General features: G+C 37.9%; 1 protein-coding gene across 5 annotated transcripts in view; it reads right to left on the bottom strand.

Annotated features, from left to right (window-relative positions):
• zgc:172302 (phospholipid-transporting ATPase ABCA1) overlaps positions 1 to 23,188 on the bottom strand; it is a 38,259-nt gene that overhangs the window by 13,722 nt on the left and 1,349 nt on the right. The window contains exons 4-29 of one of the 5 annotated variants that reach the window (XM_037545459.1): positions 22,867 to 23,008; positions 21,508 to 21,635; positions 20,658 to 20,776; positions 20,361 to 20,555; positions 18,232 to 18,324; positions 17,395 to 17,632; positions 15,488 to 15,627; positions 15,013 to 15,129; positions 13,840 to 14,037; positions 13,372 to 13,577; positions 13,049 to 13,225; positions 11,892 to 12,114; positions 10,908 to 11,129; positions 9,766 to 9,970; positions 9,397 to 9,510; positions 8,964 to 9,132; positions 8,703 to 8,834; positions 7,322 to 7,461; positions 7,080 to 7,217; positions 6,513 to 6,736; positions 6,371 to 6,428; positions 4,576 to 4,778; positions 4,092 to 4,206; positions 2,787 to 2,810; positions 2,163 to 2,308; positions 73 to 197 (exon numbers count right to left, since the gene is read on the bottom strand). In XM_037545459.1, coding sequence (XP_037401356.1) covers positions 73 to 197; positions 2,163 to 2,308; positions 2,787 to 2,810; positions 4,092 to 4,206; positions 4,576 to 4,778; positions 6,371 to 6,428; positions 6,513 to 6,736; positions 7,080 to 7,217; positions 7,322 to 7,461; positions 8,703 to 8,834; positions 8,964 to 9,132; positions 9,397 to 9,510; positions 9,766 to 9,970; positions 10,908 to 11,129; positions 11,892 to 12,114; positions 13,049 to 13,225; positions 13,372 to 13,577; positions 13,840 to 14,037; positions 15,013 to 15,129; positions 15,488 to 15,627; positions 17,395 to 17,632; positions 18,232 to 18,324; positions 20,361 to 20,555; positions 20,658 to 20,776; positions 21,508 to 21,635; positions 22,867 to 23,008 — 3,991 coding nt within the window. Of the gene's footprint in view, positions 1 to 72; positions 198 to 2,162; positions 2,309 to 2,786; positions 2,811 to 4,091; positions 4,207 to 4,575; positions 4,791 to 6,370; positions 6,429 to 6,512; positions 6,737 to 7,079; positions 7,218 to 7,321; positions 7,462 to 8,702; positions 8,835 to 8,963; positions 9,133 to 9,396; positions 9,511 to 9,765; positions 9,971 to 10,907; positions 11,130 to 11,891; positions 12,115 to 13,048; positions 13,226 to 13,371; positions 13,578 to 13,839; positions 14,038 to 15,012; positions 15,130 to 15,487; positions 15,628 to 17,394; positions 17,633 to 18,231; positions 18,325 to 20,360; positions 20,556 to 20,654; positions 20,777 to 21,507; positions 21,636 to 22,866; positions 23,009 to 23,188 lie in introns of all 5 variants that reach the window. The other 4 variants (XM_017712083.2, XM_017712087.2, XM_037545460.1 and 1 more) reach the window with 4 other exon arrangements.

The following is a 23,188-nucleotide window of genomic DNA, read 5'->3' on the forward strand; positions in this document are numbered from 1 at the left end:
TTTAGAGTGACTCTGCAACTGTACAATGTATGCGTTACATGAACGGAAATCTGATAATGGCAATATGGGTACCTGTAGAAGGTGAACTGTTCACCATACATCCACGGCTGCAGCTCTAGAGGGGGATATTTTCCCATAGGTGGGACAATCAGGGTAAACAGCAGAGAGATCAGAACAAAGACTGCAGGCAGGACAATCTGAGAAGAAGAAAAAGATGGGAAAAAAGTATCAAATCCAAGATATTATAAAAGCGTTTTAGAGTGACATATATGTCCACTTTTTTTGTGTTTTTTTTAAAGAAAAAAGACACCCCTAGTTGCAAATAACTAATATTACATTGAAAACTGCATAGAAAGGCTAGCAGAAATTAGCATGATAGCAGTGGTCATTTCTGGTATAAACCCTGCATCATTTGTGTGATTCGCTGTCTCATAACTAAAGCAGCAGATTGACGACAACCTGGTTAACTAATGACAGTGTTCTTGCAGTCTAGTTCTCTTACTTTAAACTCAGAGTCAGATGGATGTCATCACCAGGGGTTGACTGATTGTGATTACATACTGTGATGTTAATTTGTACTCTATTAAGTGTGGCCTGCTGAACAGTGAGGGTGTTTGATTTGGCCACCAAAAAGTTAGCCTAAACTCATCTTTTCACCCAACAAAACAACTAACATGTTTTATATTATATCTAGTTTATTAAATTCTATTGCCATATAAATTGTATTTTTTGTGTTTTAGTAACAAAATGTAGTGTAATGTTATAAAATACATTTTTGAAAAATATTTGAGACCTATCTATCTTCTTTATTTGAGTATTGTTTTTTGTTGATTTTGGCCCACAGCACACCAAACATTGTACTGTGTCCCCCCAAGACAAAAAGCACCCCTGAAGTATGTCATGTGCACATGTAACAGAGGTGGCCCATATACTGTGCTGCAGAGGCTGAACTGACCACAATAATAAAGAAAAGAGTATTGTTTTTGTTGATTTTGGCCCACAGCACACCAAACATTGAACTGTGTCCCCCCAAGACAAAAAGCACCCCTGAAGTATGTCATGTGCACATGTAATAGAGGTGGCCCATATACTGTGCTGCAGTGGCTGAACTGACCACAATAATAAAGACCACAAAAAGAACTGATCCAGTCGCTCAGTGTGCTCATATTGTTCTTGTAGCAGTAGCTGCTGTTAATAACAGCAGAGGAGCAATAAAATAATACTGAAGATATGTGATTGATGGCTCGATCACGGCTCGTATTTTTAGCCAAGCATCAGCAACCTGTTAATATTCAAATTGATAAACCAATCATAAAGAAGCAGATACCAAGTAGTAGTTCATTGTTATTGCTTTGTCTGTGATACACAATGAGCATCTCTATTGTCTATGTTTCTATTTTCATGGTGGTGAATGTGAGAGTAACCGAATGCTTGCATCCCTGCAAAATGTTTGACTGATTAACGAACACTCACATGTGTAATTTACTCCACTTTAGCTGTGGCAGTATGAAATCAACCGAACCAGATAAAATGATAAAACCTCACAAAACCCAATTTTAATTTAGTTTTTCACTAAAAAAAACAGCTTTAGTGTGTGATTATTCTTTACATGATCAACACAATTAACATTCTCAGGACTTAAATGGCTAATTTGTCTTGAAACAGTTAATTTAACAGTTCATTTTGTTCCTCACAGTTAATTATATTCCACTCGTAGCTCATGCAAAGAAGCAGGCAAATTCTGTCAAACGTAAAGTTCAATTCCACATTTGTGTTTGTATTTGAAAGTTGTTGTGTGTACAATTTTCTATTGTTGACAAACTATCCCTGACAATTTTTTATCATTTGACATCGAAACAATACTTTTTTTTAAATCATTTTAAATCAAACAAACCAAACACAAGTCAAGAGTGCAGACCCAAACTTAACCATACTAAATGTAAACTGAATAATCATTATGCATTATTGTAATCAACCATACAATTGCACAATGACATTTAAATAGTATAAACAGCAATACCTTCAAAATTTTGTATGTTAATAATCAAAGTGATTGACCATTTTCTAAAATCTGGGTATGTATATGACTTAAGCTAAATTCTTTGTTAATGATCGACACACTTCAAAAATGTCTTAAGGACAGCCTGTAGTTGTTTCTTTACCTGAGCTATGAAGCCTCTGCGGCTTCGTCGGGCATACAGTAGCCTCTTAGTGAAGAGCGCTCTGAGCTGCTGCCAGGTCAAGCCCCAGCCTGTGAGGGGCACACTGCCCTGGCCGTCGCCGCTCAGCGGGTCTGTCTCCTGGGCCTCTGTGTAGAGAAGCCTGCTGGTTAATTACAAATCATTATAACTGAGCCACTCAGTCTGCAAACTAATTACACTATCAATAAAAAAATCTATTTTCTTGCATATGCATATATAATTATTCCAATATGATGTTTGTCTTTGTGCATCTTCATATATTTCAAAGAGTTTGTAAGAGGCAGTAAAAAATAAGACGTCATAGCTCTCCCCTGAATCGACTGCAGATGATTCCAAAATAACTAAGAAAACTGCACATCACTGAGGATGAAGTTAAGAATCTCATACTTCGAAAGCATTGATCTAATCTATAAACTAAACTATAAATAGAGCATTATATTACATTACTTCCTTACAGTTCCCATATAAAAATGTAAGAAAATATATAGTAAAGCTAATGAATTTAATTATACACTGCAGACATTATTATTGTATGAAAAATAGCTGCACAGGGTGAGGCTGTGGCTGTAGAATTAGCTTTTGTACCTGTCCTGTTTTGACGTTTCCATCCTATCCACAGCGAAAGCAAGACAAAGAGAGGCAAGACAAAATAAAACTTTTCAGCCACAGTTTACAAACTGCTCTAGGAATGGTTTTCTGTAATACCCGATGGTCCCTTATAGTTGCTCAAAATGTGGTGAAACTGATTTGTAGACGTTCACCTTGTGTTTATCCCTTTAATGCCTACATAAAACAGTTACATCTGCCTTTTACTCCCCTGTTTTTTAGTAAGGTTGCCTTAACCCTGTTGTTGCATAAGGCCTTTTGAAGCCAGCCTTTTATCATTACTCTGAAAAAAAACGTCAATAAAATTTTGTTCTGAATGTGTGTGTACGCTCACTCAGAAACTATCACAATGTATCAAATAATAAGTAGCAGCACTGTGCTTCTTTTATATAGTGATAAAAAATACAACACCACACTGAAATCTCAAATTCCATATGCTGATGTTTCATTACAGTGTTTCCCACAGATCTGAAATTTAGACACAGACTTTAAGGCATAAATAACAAACAAAGCATTCAGCTGAATATACAATAAAGCATAGTGAAACTAAGCTTGTAACTAAGCAATGGTCAGAAGAAGAATATTAAGTAATGTTAATAGTGGCTGTTAATGAAACTTGTCCGACTTTCTCAACTCTCTGAGAAACACGGCCATTACTCTGTAAAAAACAGCACTGTACAATAAAAATGCCAGCTTTGTATAAGAAGCTACCTACTTTAGCTTTGCTCAAGCAAATTGAAGGTTTTCAATTTGTTCAATCATCTGGTTGGTTTGTTTACATAACTAGTGAATAGTGATGCAGGTTGATGATGATGAGAGAGTGTCTGAATTAAATTCCTTTGTAAAAATTTCCTCTATATATACCACAACACTAATGAAGGACAATGCTCAATGATCAAGATTGACATCCTTTTTAGAAGAATGGAGCATAGTACATTCAAACATCTCCACACAACATTGTAATCAAAAAGTGAAAATAAATTGAGTTTTGTCCATTTTGTCCATTCACACAAAAATACAGAATTTTCAAAAATCCCCAAAATCTTGGTTTTCAAGACAGGAGGCCTCAAAAATACGAGGATATGCATGGACATGGTCTTACATTCAACCCAGCTGACTGAGTTTCATCAGTTTCTAAACAATCTGAGCATCTGAAGATAAGCTGACGGGAACAATCAAAATAATTTGGGAGCATAAAGTGCTACTTGCTGCATTAGCTATTTGATGTAAAATGATTGTTTGGTTAAACAAAATCTCTAGAAAATGCAGAGTGGACATGTTTACCTGCGTCTCTGTCCTCCGGTGGCTCCTCTCGCTGGCTTGGAGGTACTGTAGGCTGGGTCACTGCCTCATTCGGCTCAGCATCTACACCAGTATCCTCTGCCACTTTCAGAAAGATCTGAAATGTGCGTGCGGAGTTCAATAAGCAGAAGCTATGCCTCTCCCCTGCTGCTCCAGCTTACTGACCGGATCAGTAAATCCGTGACAGGCAGGGACACAACCCCTTAAAAAACTTTCTGTACACTTGTACACCACTGATCTTATGCTGGACCAAGTCATGCATGTTTTAAAATACAAGCAGGCTGAGAAGCTTTCACTTCTAAACAGGAAGTAGACCAGTAGGTTACAATAGGGGAAACTAAGGAATAGAAACTCACTTGGCAGCATGCCTTTCACAACCTCATGATTTAGAGAGGCCAAATCCTCTTAAGAGGGCACAAAGTGGAAGTGACACATGGAAGCTTTTACTGAGAATTAACCTCCTCACCTCCTCTAGTGTGGTGTCGGACAGGCCATAGCTGACGATGCCAAACTCAGCCTGTCGTTTGTCTAGCTCTGCCAGGAAGAGGGCCAAAGTGCCATCTTCTGAGGCAGCGTGTGGAAGGTTAATCACCACCTCTCTGCCAACGTCCTCTACCAGCTGAGCCGCAGGGATGTGCTGCTGAGCTAGAGCTATGAGACCATTTACATCTGGAGGAAGACCTGAGAATTAAGTAAGGTTCAGAGATTTACATAAACCATTTACAAGACCGTAATCACACTGGGGCATTACTCTGCATGCCCACTTCTGGAGAAACAAAGCATGGTCCTAAAAAGCACCGTCATTAACTCTCCTATTCTGGACAAATTACAGTTACAAAAGGTAGTAGTTTGCAGTATTTTTCTTTTGTAGTATTATGTTTTTTATTTCTAGACACAGAAATCTTGCACACCAGGGAAAGTGCAAATGAAAAGCAAATAAAGTAAGTAATGGGCAGAAAGAAGGTTAATTAAATAAAAATAACAAATGACAAATCAAGCAATAATGTTAATATTTTTACCTGTACTAAATTTTTTTTAAACATGCACTAATTCTGAAATTGATGTCTGCAACATGTTCCAAAAATGCTGGGACAGGAGAACATTCAAAGCATCTTAAACAGGTGATGCAATCATGCTTGGATATAAAAGAAGCATGAAGGAAAGGCAAAGTGCTTTTTTGAGAAAGGATGGGTCAAGACTTACCCTTAATACATAAGTAAAAAAATCTCAGTTTAAAAACAATGATCCTCCGCAAATGACTGCAAGAATTTTATGTATTTTACCCTTTATGGGTATGTCATTGTACGGTGGGATATTAGAGAGTAACCTGCACATCTGTGAGGGCACCATAAATGCTGAACACATTTTGGAGCAACATATGCTGCCTTCAAGATCTTTTTTCCATCTTTCTCAGTGACCTCTATGTGTATAAGATAAGAGATAAGATAGTCCTTTATTAGTCCCAGAACTGGGTAAATTCTCAGTGTTACAGCAGCAAAGCAACCAAAAAAGAGAAGGAGTAGTAGGAAGAGAAATAACAAGTAAGTAATTAACTTCGTTAAGTACTTAACAAGGTTTTTACAGTTTATTACTTGTTACTATATAGACTTATATATATTAAAAACTAAACATAAAGAAAGACAAAAAATATAAACTCTACCCTTCACAAAAAACAAAAAAAAAAATTATACATAAATGAAAAGGCTAAGATATTTACATTGTAAGGATAATTTGCCTGAAATTCACATGGAGATTTAAGATTAAGAGACACTTTTTAATCCCATTTCAAACATAGCAATGCTAAGAAAACATTGTGCAGGTGTTACAACAGCATGGCTGCATAATCTAGACCGGCTTGCCTGCAGTCCACATCTGTCTCCCACTGAAAATGTGTACAGAACACAACAACAATAACCCTGTGCAGTGACACAGCTGGAGACTTATAAAATGAAAGAATGGCAAAAATATAAAAAGATCAGTTTGTGTCTTCAGTCCCCAAACTTTTATTAAATGTTGTTAAAAAATACAGTTAATGTAACATGGTGGTAAGCTCGCTCCTGTCTGAACTTTGTTGGAATGAGCTTTTGAAACTGCAAATTTTTTATTTTGTAGTGGAAGAAAAAAGATGCGTGACAGAGGGAGAAAGAGATACACTGAGTGAGAGAGATTTTCAACCTCCAACCTCAGTTTCTACAGTATCTGGACTCAAAATTGATGTTAATTGTAACAACAGTCATTATAAAGCCATTCTGAACACTCACCTAATCCATTGACCTCACTTCCAAGTCCAGTGTCATCACTTCTTGAAGAATCGCTGTCCTAAATCACAAAAGAATGAAGTGTCACTCAAAAGCCAAACATATGTTACTAAGCTTCAATATACTGGAGCTGAGACCAATGGACCTTCACAAGTGTGGTTGCTGAGAGCTTTTCGCTGCTGGTGCTGCTTGCTGTCTGGCTCTGAAACTCCTTCTTCACAGCAGTGAGGTAGTAGCCTGTGCCCAGATGTGCTTTTAGGAAGAGTGAAGAGCCACAGCAGCATAGCTTGCCCTGTGAGATGATTGCAATGCGATCGCCTAGGAGATCAGCTTCATCCATATAGTGTGTAGACAGAATGATGGTACGATCTGAAAATAACATGATTTTTACAGTGATTTTCATGCTGTTGAGGGCTTGATACAGTGCCAGGTTAAGTACTATTGGTGTACACTAACTGTGAAAGGTCTGGGGAAGAGATGACTAACAAATTAACTGTTAACTAACAAACTTGTAACAAAATTGTTTAACCAGTGATATCAGTTAAAAAAAGCTAAGCTAACTTTCCGATAAACAATAAATGCTCATTTTTGGCTGCAACCCACCTTTAACCGAAAAGTACAATAAAGATGAAATGTTACTTAGACTGTTTAAAAATGTAGGTGTTCCTACATTTAATTCAGTAAATAACGGAGCAGAGTAAAATGGAATGACCTTTGCGGTATTTGAGCAGCAGGTCCCAGATCCCACGCCGTGAGTAGGGGTCAACGCCAGCAGTAGGTTCATCTAGGATCACAACCTTGGACCCTCCTATGAAGGCTATAGCCACAGAGAGCTTTCTCTTCATGCCTCCTGTGGGGATAAAGAGGAGGTTGATGACGAACGCAATACAGCATACACAAAAACAATGCTCTTACACTTTGAGGGCTTTTGTGGAATTCTGTTCATGTGAGCACCTGAGAGATTCTTGGTCCGCTCATGGCGTTTGTGTGTAAGTCCCACATCCTCCAGCAGGGAGTCCATCTCCTCCTTTACTTCAGTACTGCTCATTCCTTTCAGACGGCCATAGAACCACACATGCTCCTCCACAGTTAGCCTATACCAATGGATCAGAATGTACACTTTTAGAACACCGTATGCCAGAACCCTCATTAAACTTTGATATAGTTGTTCTGCTATATATTCAAATTGACATTATATAATTACTTAATTGCAATTAGGCAATAACACATATAATTAGATATGTGAGGAATTACATTTACATCTGATTTACATTCTGTACTGACAGGTTCAGCACTGCCCTTACAAAATCACAATTTTTCTTTCTTTCTGTAACCTAAGATTATTCGCCTTACAATGATTTGAATCAAATTCAAATTACAAAAAAAAATCTTCATGAAAGCTTACAACCTGCACTCCCAAGAGATTTTTTTGCTGATATCAATAAGCTATAAAAGAATAAAGATGAAATAAAATGTATTTACATTAAGAGTCCAAAACTGTCCCAAGCCCAACAACATTCTGCACAAAACTGACCTGAACTGGCATCAACTAACACCATAGCTGAGGAGTAAGTTAGGCTGGAATACCCCACAGTACCCAAAATGTAATAAAGACATTGGTAGATATGCATATATGTTTTGTACATGTCCAAGAATTCAGAAATTCTGGAGAGAGGTGATGAATGAATTGGCTGCTCTACCTCGGTACAATATAAAATTATTACCTCTTCAGTGTATTCTAGCAGCAGACATGGACAACATGGCAAACAAAAATCACATTAAGTGCAGCTGGAGATTTTAAACACCTCAGTGTCACTGCTAAGAACAGTACACCAACTGAAAATATCCAGCCAGTAAAGTCCTGTGACGACTGATAAAAGACCAGAGGACGGCTAACACAAGATGTGCAGCAACAGATGAGCTACTGTCTCTGATATTATATCTACAAGGAGGACCAACAAGGTAGGTGTATTTAACAGAGTGGACAGTAAGTGGACACAGTGATTAAAAACACAGCACCACTGCTGAGTCTGACCCACTTGTACCAGTGCAACACAAACTATCACACCACCACCACGTCAGTGTTACTGGAGTGCTGAGAACCCAAATAATACCAGATGTGTGGTGGTCTTGACCATTGATGAACTGGGTAAAGGTGGGATAACAAATTACGCGACAAATTGACAACAATTGAAATTGTAGAACTATAAAGTGAAACTATATAGTAAGAAGAGCTGACAAAATAGGTAAAAAAAATGTAGATGTACATCATGGACAATACCACAGCTATTTAATACTTCAGCAGGAAGCATTAGTTGCCATAGTAACATCTTACACATCGAAGAGGACGTTGTGTTGGGGACACACTCCCAGCATTCTGCGGATTTCGCTCATGTCTGTGTGGATGTCCATGCCTTTAATGAACACTGAACCGGAAGTTGGGGGAAACAGTCCGGTCAGAATGGATCTGCCATAAGAAGAGACAATGGTGATGAGCGGTAATTTGTGGGTTAGAGCTGTTAGTTGCCAAAGAGCTGTAGTTCTTGTATTAGAAATCTTAATAAAACTTTTCACAATTCATAATTTTGTCTCTTACAGTGTGGTTGTCTTGCCAGCTCCATTATGACCCAGGAATGAAGTGATCTGGCCCTCATAAAACTTCAGGCTCAGGTGATTGACAGCAAGTTTGGCTCCCTTTTTATAAATTTTGACCAAGTCATGTATGGCTACTCCAAGAACAAGATCAGGCTCAGCCTCAATTCCATCTGTGAAAGAACAGCAGAATCTTCAACTTGGTTTGCTTTTTTAAAAAGAAACATAAAAAGAAATTGCATCCACATTCTAAATGTGGTTGATCAGCCAAGATGTTAACTGTTTGCTTTAATTACTTGTTATCTACATTAACTCTAGAACAAAAATTGCAATCATGTCTTGGCTCATCAGCTACATTTGGGAAAAAAGAAAATTGTGCACATATTGAATCTTTTGCAGATTCTTTCCATCAAACCACAGTCTGCTAGTGTTCTTACTGTCTGACTCATCTTGGGGCGCAGGAGGAATGGGCAAGCCAGCCTCCAGTGGTGCTCCTGCCCAGTAATTCATCTGGAAGGCAAAGTACCATGGTCTGGGTATTCCATACTGCCCTGGAAAAAAACCCTAACAGTCAGACTCACACAGAAGAGATAAAGTTCAAACAAACCTGCTGTATAGCACTACATAAAGACAACTAAATAAAGAAAGAATCCAATATATGAATGAACTCCAGGTTTAGGCTTTAATACGAATCTATGAAACCAATAACCATAGTGTTTAAAAACAGACCTACATTTGTACCTGCCAAAAAACTTTCTATGAGTTTGGACACATATATTATGTCCCACAGCAAAACCAGAACTAACCTGGAAACACAGCTTCAATGTACCAGGTGGCCACACCATAGATGAAGGCATCCACATACAGCATTATAATTGAGGTAATCAAGTTGTATTTGTCTCCTTCTGTAGGACTGGACAGCATGTTGGACCACTGAATGCCCAATCCCTGCTCCTCATACAGTGATAAGTACTCACAGCCAAAGCCAAAGGCTACTGGAGAGAAGAAGCTCTGGAGGACAGACAAAGAATCTTCTTGAACTATTCAGCTCCTTTCATTTCAGCACAAATCAGGCATCTTTATAATTCATACGTGTATTCGTATACTTTATAATTCATACGTCTTTTGCTAGTATTAATTAAACACGAATTAAATTAAATTCAAAACAAGCCTTAGAGGATGACAGTGATGAGCAACAGCAATCAAGGCTATTCTGTCTGTGCTGACCCCACAGAAGAGCTACTGTTGTACAAGTCACAGAAATTTTTAATGATGTTTACGGAAGCATGTGTATGGGGCAGCATAGCCACAGACCAATCAGGGTGCCCATTCTAACCTCTATTCATCGTCAAAAACATCTACAATGGGCATAAAAGCATCAGAACTGGACAGTGGAACAAAGGATGTGGGAAGAAAAAAAGCCAGCAGATGGAGTGTGACGCTCTGTGCAATGTTGTGCTGGGAAGTCCTGGGTCTGGGCATTCATGTGGACGTCAATTTGACACATGCTACCTATCTAAACATCCTTGCTGGCCAGGTACGCCTTTTCATAGTAGGAGTATTCCCTGATAGCAGCAGAGTCTTTTAGCCACACTGCACATATTGCTCAAGAATGGTTTGAGGAACATGATGAGTTTAAGCTGTTGCTCTGGCCCTTAAATTCCCCACATCCCAATCCAATCAAGCACCTGTGAGATGTCCTGGGAAAAACAAGTCCAATGGCAACTCCACTTCACAAATTACAGAACTTAAAGGATCTGTTGCCAAAATCTTGGTGGCAGATGGTGTCACAAGGAATTATAATATTAGGAATATTAGGTCATAATGTTTTCTCTCATTTTCAATTGTGTTTTAACATAAATAATAATTTATTAACTACATTAATTAGTTTACAGATATTTGTCTTTCCTGCATAGCCATGATTCAGGGAATCTAATTGCAAACTCACTGCTAGGATTCTGTGTGTGCTGGTGAGGTATTCCCTCCAGGACACGCACAGCACATAGGGTAGGTAAAGAGAGAAGTATGCAAGGTCTCCACAGGCTGCTGCCAGGTTAGCACGGGAGAAGAATGTGCTGATGAGGAAGCACAGCATGATAGTAGCTGTGGCAAAGGCAGTGAAGAAGAAGAGGACCACCACAGGGTCACTATAGGGCAAGATGTCTCCAATCTAGAGCGAAGAACACAAAAATGTGGAAACAACACATACTTTGTAAAAATAAACATGACTTTTTCAAGAGATAATGACATTTACCAAAGAACAGATCTAATAATATACACTTGATTCTTCCACTCACTGGCTCCAGGAGGCTCGATTAACTGAATCAAGCTTAGAAAATCAATAAAACATGTAATCTGACCAGGGGTATCCACACGTTTACATACAGCTGTATATATTTTCCATTATATTAGAATTACATTATAATAGAATATAATAAAATTAAGTGTAAAAAACATAGCCAGCTTTCCACACACATTTTACTTACATTTACACAAATTTTGCATTATATAATAAATCTAATAATCTAATAAAAAGTTACGGAAACAGCAAACATTCAACAAAACCAAGAAATTTTGAATAAAAGTTTCTATACTCACTTGAGATGAATAAACATATTAGTACATAAAGAGAAATAAAATAAAATAAAAACAGCAAAAAGTGGCTCAATATTAAATATTTGTCTGTAAAAATGTTTTGAGACATTATAGCTACTCAATAGCTGGTTAGGAAACTGGCTGCTGTTTGCTTCCATATTTTCACTTGTAGTGTATGTGGCATAAAGAGTTTCTTGTCATTAAGTTTTGAACACACACTAGACCATAAAATTGCAAAAGCCCTCCTTTATTCATCACTTTTTTTTCTGACAGCATGTCTTGCAGAGATCCCAGCAGTAATGACACACAGAAGCTGATAATAAAGAGTGATGCCCACCTTCAGCGCAGTAACAAGGAGGACAGAGCTGATGAGGAACTGCAGATAACTGCTGATGAACCAGCTGAGCCACAGCGTTTTTGAGCCCAGTCCCATAATCCTCATTGTCTCCTTTAGCCGTGCCTCCTTCTCATACACCACACACTTGATGATCATGGCCACTGAGTAGGTCCATGCCAGTGTCAGGAAGAGAGGGAGTGAACGATTCAGCACACGCAAGAAGCTGAAGAGGAAAAGCACAGAATGGAAAGAAGAGTAAGTGAATTTATATCTTATGATGTGCTTTCCAAATATACTTACAGTAGAGTTAACCTGTTAAACTCAAATCTATGTGTCCTGTATGGGGGTCCAAATAACCTCTTGACCAAATAAATTACATGCTAGTTTCATATTAGTTACCAAATATTTTGTGCTAATTTCTAAATGCAACTTAATGTTAAGCTTACAAATATGCCAGCAGTTCAAAGGAAAATTCCTCAGTTTATCAAAATGTTTGCAAATTTCAATCACTGTAATGCAAACAAAGTTGTTTGAAGTGTTTTGACATGGACTGCAGTGTAGAGAAATATACTGAGTTAAATTTTCTTTAGAGTGATGGTGACAGGAACCAGAGGTCAAATAGTATATCGCACAAATATTGCAATTTTATTTGCTATCCAAAACAACCAGTGAACCTAGAGGTGTCTTGTGAGTTTTTATACATAATGTATAGAACTGGGGCCTATTTTTAAAATACTGCTGGTACCTCTCTGGCCTGTATAGATGTAAAAAATCTTACCTCAAAACTACCATGGAATAATGTTTCAGGTTTCACACAACAAATCTGTTACTATTTAATTAGGAGGGGCTTTCATGGGGGTTAATGTTTAAAACATTTGGTTCCTATAACCACAACTGTGAACAATTCTGAGTTAGAAAGCTTCTCTGGAACACAGCATTTCAAATGACTTGGAATGACACTGTTTACATCTTAAAAATGTATTTTTTGTGAACATTTTTTAAAAATCTGTGGTACTCTCCTTTTAAGAATTACATAAACACTTAAGCCTTATATATATATACTCCATTTAAAGCTAATTTATGAGCAAGTAAAATGCTGAGTGCAATGCAAGGTTGCCATGACAATGGGATTAGTAAATACTGAGCTGAGAACTCACACATCATCCACAAAGCATGGGTAGGGCATTTGCTGCACATATATCCCAGTAGTTGGTTGTTTGCCACTGAGCACACTTGTTATTGCTCGCTCCACTAAATCCTGCACATACACAAAGCCTCCCCTTATGTATCGCATGTCACTGAAAGGCTCTGCGGCAGGACCAGGGTCCCAGAATCTACAGAACATAGAAACGACAAGTTAGCTCGATAACACACAAAACACATTTCATGCTAAAATTCACTGACAAATGTGGGCAACTTTGTCTGTGAGTTAAAGTCAGGGCCAAGAAACACAAGAGAACATGTAATGCTTTAATCATACTTGTCTTTGATTTTATTGGTGCGTGTAATGTCATCTATGTCCATGCGGATCTTGTACTTGACATGAGGAGGGAGGGTTGGGGAGGAGGGGTCTGGGAGGAGGAAGACTATTCCGGCCCAAAATTGCCGATCTTCCAGCAGTGCCAGGGCCCGCTCAACCAGCTCCCCTTCTGTAGCTGCTCCTTCCAGCTTATTCATGGAGAAACACTACAAGAACGGTTTATACATTAGAAAAGACTTTCATCATCATTGAAGCACACATGCTGTAAGCCAGTGGTTCCCAACCTTGGTCCTAGAGTACCCTTGCCCTGAACATTTTGGCAAATCACTGCTTTAATACGCCTGTCCAACAAATCAGCAGAAATAGATTATTGTAACAGAGAAAAAAATTCACATATGCAGGACAGGAGTACTCCAGGACTTATGGGTACTCAGGGACACTGGAAACCACTGTAGGAATTGACAGTACCTTTGAAAGCTGTGACAAGGTGCTAAGGGTACTATTGAAATTCTGATACAAGTCCACCCAGGTGAGAGGCGCTTCTTCTCTCCTGGGAGTGTCTGGATCAGGTGTGGAGAGAAAGTGGACAATGCGAGATGCTGTCCACGATGTGTTTTCCAGCTGCAGGTTTACCACCACAGCCACCTCAGGCCGTCTCAGCAAATCCTGAAGCAGAGAGCAGAGGGAGCATGCGTTGTTATACAAGTGTTGGTAAAGACAGAAGTTATTCTACAGTAGTCGCTGAGCAACTCTGCGGATTCTCTCCAAATGGAATCAAAAGTTTAGCAAAAAATGTACAGTTTTCTCCATACCCCAAACTGTCTATCACTGTGGTCTGATCACAGTTTACAGTAAACAGGAAATCAAAATGAAGTTTTTTACCTTGTTAGTTCATGTTGCTAGGCACATTGAGCATGATTCATCAAATATAACTTAAAAGACAAGATTCTTCTTTCCTGTATCTTCCATAAAAATGTAAAGACTTTTGCCCACCTCTAAAAAGTCTTCTGATTTTTGGTTATATCATGCTGCACCAATGGGTGGGAAAAATATTTAACAATAATATCATGTTTCTGGTCTGTATTTCAAACTTCTGAACACTGGAATATTTTCTCAATATATTTCAGTTAAGCTATTAATTTAGTAGTCTTAATTTATAAATAATAAAAAACATTAAATGTTTATCACAATTATGATACATTTTATATGTAACGTTTTATTTTGCCCAATATGTCAAAGTCAGCAAATAAATGCAAACTGTCCACTAAAATTACCAGAAAAAGCCATATTTAAGTTATCTGTAGAAGATGTAATTTGACAAGGGCAGTTTAAACATGTGTTAACATGGTTTAAATAATATTTGTGTGTGTGAATGAATATTTCATTACAAAAGGACCGTCCACTAAAATTTCATACAACCACACAACCGAGCTAAGAACCATTTAAGAACTTTTATTTTTGAGAGTGCACCAGACATATCTTTACTAACTACATCTGAGGGGAAAGGGAAAAAAGTAATTAGATGTTCCAACCAATTCTTTAAAAAAAAGTTAAATAAAACATTTGGCTTGTTTCATGTCAGACAAGAGTACTCCAACATGAGACCGTAAAAACCCAAACAGAGAGACACTGATGGCTAACCTTCAGCAGTCGGATCTCCGAGCTCCTCTCCATGAAGTTCTTGATCCTGGGTCCTGTCTCCTCCCATGCACTGTATACATCCTCCAGAATGTTCAGTGCCTGGAATGTCCTGTTCACCTAATGAACATTTCAGGGGCTTTAGAGACTAATTCTTTTTAATTACTATTAGAAAGAAGTGCAGAGGAAATGTGTTCATGCTTTTCCTTAAACCAGGAATGTTCTCCAAGACATACTAAATGAAATAAGGGCATCAAACAAAGTTCCATTAGGGCCACAGCTCTGCAGATATTTTCAATTTCCCTCATCTACCACTCTGAGTTAAACCGACACAGGTCTTTTTAAACTATGTGATTAGCTGAAAGTGTGTTTAGTAGTGCAGAATGCTAATGCTACACCACAGATGGCTTAATGACTAAGCAATAGCACAATACACAAAGCAATAAAAAGCTGAGAATTGTCCCGAGCAAAAAAGCACCTCTTTCATAATATGCCGTGTAGTGGGAGTATCTGGTGTGTAGAGAAGTTTTCCGATGAAAAGTGGCTTAATGCCTCTCCACACTATGCGATAGACAGGATTCGATTCAAGGTTTTGAATCACACTTTTACAGAATGGACCTGAAAAACATCAAACAGGAAATGTTAAAATAGAGAAAAGTGAACCACAATTAATGAATTAGGTATAAAACAATAAAATACTTAATCTAAAAGAACATATTTTTAAAAAATAGTAACATTAAAGCACGAGACAAAAAGCTCTTAATGAATGTAACTAGAAATTTTGATATAAAATGGCATAAAATGGCACAGAAAGCTTCTATTTGCTCAAGAAAGATTCGCTACGTGCCAATTTTCTTAACAACCAATTTTCAATACACCACATGGCCAAATGTATGTGGACATTCAAACATGACATCCGTAAGTGCTTGCTGAACATCTTATTCAAACATCAGGGGCATTAATACGAAGTCAGTCCAAGTTTTTGCTGCTGTAACAATCTGTGCTCACTTCCATTCAGCTACAAAAGCATTTATGTTGTCGGGCAAAGATGTTGAGCATTAAGTCCTGGCTCACAGTAGGCATTCCAATTCACCTCGAAGGTAGTGGATGGGGTTCAAGGTGCAGGGCACCTTCTCCCACACTTAATTCAAAGAAAATGATGGACCTTGCTTTGTGCACAGGGACTGAAACAAGAGCACTACAATTTTAATCACTGGAGCTAAAGGGATTCAGCCAAACCCAAGAAAAACAGCCCCAGACCCAACTTTACATATGGTGCTCTACATTTGGGCAGGAAAATACTCACTGCATCTACCAAGCAAAAACACATCAAACAGATGAATAATGAAGAATAATGAATAATGAAAAGTGTGATTTGTCAATCTAGAGAATAGAGTTGGGTCGAAAGACCATCGTCAATGGCTGACAGACATCACAATGTTGAGATAGTGCCATCCACCTGTCTACACGGACAGCAGGTTGTGCTCTGCCTGCATGTGAGTGGAGTTGAGCGACAGATATTTCCATTTCAAGTGTCTTTGTAATCACTCTCTTCCAGCTCCGCTCCGGGTTTTCTAGTTCCCGCTCCTCATTTGCTCGATGCGTAAAAAAACACTGTCTGGCTCATTGGGTGGAGCAATACTGGAGCGATTTCAGAACAGGAGAGAACACTGACGCCTTCTGAAAAGCCGCACCGAGGAAAAATCACATTGCTCCACTCTTACTCCTCACCACTCCCATGCTATGCCTGCTGTAATTCCAGTGTCTCTGCCATAACATAGAAAACTAATTGTTGAAGTTACTATTTCCCGGAGATCTGAACTACTTAAATGTATTAAGGAGTGTCAAGTATTTATAGTATCTCTGTAAGACTAACATACCCAGCACCAACACTTTTGGCTAGGCTTGTGTGCACCTACTCAGCCACAAAAAACAAATCCAAAGAGTGCCGGACCAACAGTATTTCTGACAATGTTGTTTCCTGTGGCAGTTTGGAAGTTGCCAGTGAGTGTTGCAACCAAGATCAGCTCTCTGAACCTCAGAGCTCCATTCCAGGTCTGTGATTTGTTGTGCCTAGACATTTCCATTACACAATAAAAGCACTTACAGTTGACCAGGGCAGCTGTAGCAGGGCAGAAATGAGATTAACTGACATGGCATCCAATGACAGTGATATATGAAAATATTCAGTATGATCCAATTTGCTGATAATGTGTCTACATAGTCTATGGAACTGAATGCCTGATTTTATGCACCAATTAGCAATGGGTATGCCACTATTTAGAAGGGGTGTCCACATACTTTTGGGCATGTCATATATATGGCAGAAACCTTTTTGTTTTATGTAATGTAAAGTTTATGAACACGAATCTGAATCCTACTGACTGGTAGTGTTGTCGTTGTCCAAGTTGGTTTCCTCAGACCGGTTTCTGCCCAGGAAAAACTTGATGTCTTGGTCTTCATACCAGTTAAAGGAAGGAATGCTCTCCCCATCCTCTTCAGGGTGACCACACATTATCCTGGAGAAGGCTTTGAAGCTCTCTTGTGGCAGTGCTGAGTGATTTTCCTGAGACAGTAGCCCGAGTTCTGTGTTCAGCTGAGAGAAGCTGGACAGAGAGGAAATCTGGAGAATACATTAACAAAAAGCATTAAGAGACTCAATGCACTTAAGAGCTGCCATGTGCTATATGGAAAAAGATTGAGGGCACCTACATTTTAAAACATAATTTTTTTTTAAATAAAATGCTTGATCTGTTGGGTTTGCAATAACTTTAAATGCTAATTTTCAAATATCATGTCAGATTTTGCTGTGTGCAAAAGCTGCAAACCTGAAAGAATTACTGACAAAAATGTGATGCCAAAAACAATGAAATGCTCTGTATGCATTTTAGCCCACTGTTGTAATGTCAACACTTTCAGACCTTTCAGGCATTTAAAATACATGTGGGGAAATATGTGCATTTAATAACAGAATAGCAACACCTAGTCTTCCTACTCATGAAAAGACTTTTCAAACTCGTGCAAAACATACCAAAGTGTCCCCAAATTTTAATAGGCATGGTTTAAAACTAGTTAGGTAAGACATTTGATATTTTCAGAGTATTATTCAAAGTCATTTAGCCACTTTTAAACAATGAATACTATTCTATGCATGTACAATGTAAAGCACAATGTGACATATGTGAAGCAGGGCACTAGAAGACTTGAAAAATTTGTGCCTACACTGTCCATGATGGAAGCCAGTTCCCGAGCTACAGAAGAGGCAGCCTGGCTTAGCGACCGCAGGTTGAGAGCACTGGAGCGAAGCTGCTCCCTCTGAAAGGCATAGAGATGCAAATCAGCATGTAAAAGTCTAACTTATGGTTAACTGGTTAGAAAACAAGGTGCACAAACAAATGACTTCTGTGGGTAACATCAATGTCAGAACCTCTTTATTCTTCTTGTTTTGGTTTGTCAAAAGGGTTAACAGAATATGTATTTTTCATAATCTTGAAGACATTCAGTCTAAAGGCATAATGCTTGCATTTTGTTTCTAAGCCAAATATACATTGTGAAATCATTGCCTACAAATGCATTTATTTGCTAAAGAGAAATTTTACATTTTAAACACACATTTTTAATGTTCCTCAATGAACCACTTCAGAAGCTAATAAGTGCTGAGCAAATATTGGTGCTTCAAGAAGAAGGGAGTTCATGGGAAAAGGATTGCAACACACACTAATGGCCTTCTTACTAGCAAATATGTGTAAGCCTGATATATGTAAATAATCTCAATTCTGATTGGCTGCCCTGTATTGTGCCTCATTAAAGCAGTCCAAGCTGAAAGACCCCCTCTAACTTTAGTTTGAATGGCCGGAGCTAAACTGCTATATGAGTAAGCGGACAAATGCAGAGGCGCAGCCAAATGGTGGCCAGTGCTACGCTAACATGAAGCAGAGCCATGTTTCTGGCCACTCCAGTTATGAAAAGTGAGTCAGTTATTGTCAATAAACCATCAAGTACATTTTATTGTGAAAATCTGCCTCTGAAATGGGTACCAATCAGTTATAAGAGTCTGATGCTGTTTTTCTTAAATAGCAAATCTTGCTGCTATCAAAAATTTGTCACTTTTAATAGCTTATCATACTAACTAATTACTTCTTAAAAGTAAATACATGCATGTGTCATAAGTTATCTTATACACTGCTGCCTGGTTGGCTATTTAATAATTAGACTAAGGTAGAACATGTAGCAAATCCACCCTAAATTAGTAACTTCTATGGTCTGTCTATATGAAATGTTTTTCTTAATATAAACATTGTGCACTGAAAAAGTGATGTATGTATTTTAATTTAATTCAAATACATAATTTCCTCATGCATCATCAAAACAGGTTACATCAACACAGTTTTATCTTTCAGTTTACTTTCAGCAGGCAGTTTGGAAATCATTTGGAAATGATGGATTTTAAAACAGTTACACTATTTTATTTAGTTTGTTTCTTAGCAGTGTGCCACCCCAATAAAATCTTACCTGGTCAACCCTATTTCTAGTTCTAGTTATGTCCCTGAATATATGTAAATATGCTTGATTTTGTGACATCACAAAAGCAATTAATTTAAAATGAGAAGTTTATGTAGCCAGGTTTCTATTCTGAATGGCACATTTTAAAATTATATTTGACACTACACAACTACATAATTTTTTTAATTAAAATTTTTCCAAGAGCCATTTAACTCCTTACAGGACAGATTTTAAAACACTACTACTAAAACTGTTAAATCACTAGAGTCTGACCAGCCAAAACCACAACAAAACATGGTGAGGCTGCCTCTAGCAACTATGCTAAATTTGGAATAAATACCCAGAAGCAGTCAGATGTGCACAGCCTCAAGCTATTAGAAAAGCAGACACAACTTCATCTTTATTAACCTTATTTTAATTTCATTTTGAGAATTCATTTTACTCAAATTTTAAGTTTGAAATAGAAAAAAAAAGAACCAGTAGTGCTAAATTTTTTAAAGATATAGTCAAAAACTGTGAACATAATGACGTTTCCTCAATATTTTGCATACTATGTTGCATTAATCCAGTTAAATTTGACTAATTTTTCTAACTTTATAATAAAACAGGTACTGACAATGTCCAGGATATGTTCAGAAAAGCATATTGTATTGTAATGTGACATAATTTATCACAGTAACAATATATACCGTCATGTTGCCCAGCCCTGTATTAATATATGTAAATATTATTATTTTAAAAGCTAGCACTCAGAACAAGTCTTTGAATACTCATTTGCAAAAGGCATTGAGTAAATTTCACAGGTGAAAAACACACAACAGGCATGTATGAGCCAGGAGGATACTGACTGTAAAAATCTTGCGGAAGTCCATCTGTGAGAGGAATATCTGTTCAGCTTGCTGCAGCAAATCTGAGGGAACAGCACACAAATCCTGCTGCAACTGGGAGAAAGAGATGTTTCCTTCCACAGTGAGGTAATGGCCCAAGAGAGTGGCATTACAGACCAGCTCAGACAGACGTAAACCAGAACCTATCAGAGCAACCTAGAGATAAAACAGAATGAGAACACAGAAATTACAAAAAACCTGAATACTAATAGATGCTGTAGATCAACAAGTATCCAATGGAGCATAAAGTCTTACCACCTGGAGGTTGAGTCGTGCCTTCAGTAACTGGTCCACAGATTTAGAAGGAACATTGCAGCTGGTCCGCAAGAAGGAGGAAAATGTCTCGTTGGCTCTGAGGTATTCTCCCACTGGGAAATCTTCAGCATAAAATTTAAGAAAGAACTTAGAGTGATGTGCAAAAAAGTCTAAACATCAAGGACACAAGATTTTTCTATTTGTATCAAAAAATCTCACGGAAAGCCTCACACAAACTACATCCAGGTCTTCATCAAGGTTGTGCAGGTGTGTCAATATGGTTTAGCCAAAGTATGACTCATTTTGAACTACAAAAAATTAAAAGCTTCACGTATCATTTTACACAACACCTGTTGCAAAGTGACATTTTTGGGGATATGTTTACAGAAAGGTTGTGGGTGTCTATTTACATCTACTGGTTGTTAGCAAGGTAAGTCTTGTAGCCTATAGCTAAACTAAAGAAGCATAATTTGAAAACCAAAAATGTGTCAGGAAAAACCTGGCAAATATTCCTTTGTTTTCCTTTAATTTAGTCTGCATTCATTTCAAATGCTGTTTATTTTGTGTGCATGTGAAAAATTACACTGTTAGAATAGACCAGGTGCAGCTAAAGTCAGCAAGGTAGCTAACCATACCTGACACTTTGTTTTGGATATCCACAGTAAGTCAACAACTGCGGTCATGCCCACTCAAAATTTGTGCCAATTTAACTTCACTAAAGAGAATTACATGAATTCTCTAGTTCCACAGTAATGCTCCTGTGAATGCACCATGCTGCTTTCGGGCAAGCCATCTAATTTAATATGCATTGATTTATCTATGCCTCTTTAAGTGTATCAAAAGCAGGTCCTACTTGGCCAAGCATCCTGGCTCTCTCCCAGTCTCTGAACGGCAAGTGAGAGATCATCCAAGGATGAGAGGGCGGCCTGATTACCAGCACTGGTGAGGACATTTCTAGCATCCACCAAGAGTCGAGAAAGTCTATGAGAGACAGGAAGCAAAAATCACCTTCAAATGAAAACAATAACAATGCTCTAATTGTCTGACCTCTCAAACTACAAAATTATTTTTAATTAATTACAAAGCTTATTAGTCAGTAACTTCCATACATGGCTATGAACTAGCTGAATTTACTCAGTTACATGCACTAAAGTGAAATATTGACATTCAGTCATTCATATATAGACAAATTAATCATTCACATGTAGTTACTAATTGCCTTTTTTGGGTTTAATTTTATTCTGTTCTGTTGGTTCTGCACCTGAACTGCATTGGTGCCTTTACCTTTACCTACACCTTTTATTTTTGAGCTCTAGCATTTTATCTGAAAGGAATCCCAAAAAATAGATTGATCCACCCACTTGTGTTGACTACTATAACTCATCCAGTAACTATTATAAACCTAAAATGTAAGTCACATAGTAATGAGAGCATAGAAATGAAGTGTGGGTCAACATGCACACCCTTGTAGTTTAAAGGGGGATTCCACTGATTTTTCAATCAATATTTCGGCAAAATTCAATGGTAAAGATGAAAACCTAACCAGTTAGAATGGTTTAGGATGAAATGGTTCATTGTAGAGAAAAGTGCATTCAATGCCAATTCAGATTTCTTTACAGTGGTGTTCACAGGGGTTGTGACATTTGAAACAAAACTTTTATCTGGTATGTAAAATGACACCGGAACCTATTATTATTACTGAAGCTAATAAATCTACTACTACATCTGATAATAATTAGTTTATCTCACGTACTATTTTGCCTCACAACGCGCTGCATGTACCTTTTCACCATGAAAGGTTCCAAATAATTAAATCAATTTGTACAAATTGATTTAAATCAACAAACTGATTTAATTATTTGGAACCTTTCATGGTGAAAAGGTACATGCAGCGCGTTGTGAGGCAGAATAGTATGCGAGAGGCCAAAATTTCATCTCAAAACTATCATCAAACAATGTCTCAGACATCAGGCAACACATTCATGGCCATATCAGACTTCAGTGATGTTGCTTTTAGAGGCATCAAATGTTTCAGACATCTGGTTCCTATCAAAACCACCGCAAACAATTCTGACTCCAGTACTGGTACATTTCTCTAGAATGGTGCGTTTCACATCAAACACCTCTGAATGACTCACAGCTTAATGATTATGTAGAAATATTCACAAAAGGGGTTTAGATCCACAGACAGAAAGAAGACGAATGTCCTTACATGGAGTTATCAAAGTTCCCAACTTGGCCTGGTGTCTCTCCTGGAGTTGGATAGTGAAAGCATGGATTGTTAATGTTGCAGATGATGCCCTGCACCCATGCCAAGGTGCCAGCAGAGGGGAGGGGCTTGTTGGGGAAGTGACCTACAGCAAGGAAATGAATTTGGTTTGTCATATAAAGTATTATGAACACAGATTGCTTTGTACTTTCACAGGTAAATGACTTAAAATATTTCTGAGACTTTTCAGATTTCACAATAGGAAAACCTGAGCATGGCATCCTGAACGACTGTGGCTGCAGCTAATCAGCTTAGTTGATTTGGC

This window comes from Pygocentrus nattereri, chromosome 15 (genome assembly GCF_015220715.1).
Source record: "Pygocentrus nattereri isolate fPygNat1 chromosome 15, fPygNat1.pri, whole genome shotgun sequence".
In the NCBI taxonomy this organism is placed as follows: Eukaryota; Metazoa; Chordata; class Actinopteri; order Characiformes; family Serrasalmidae; genus Pygocentrus; species Pygocentrus nattereri.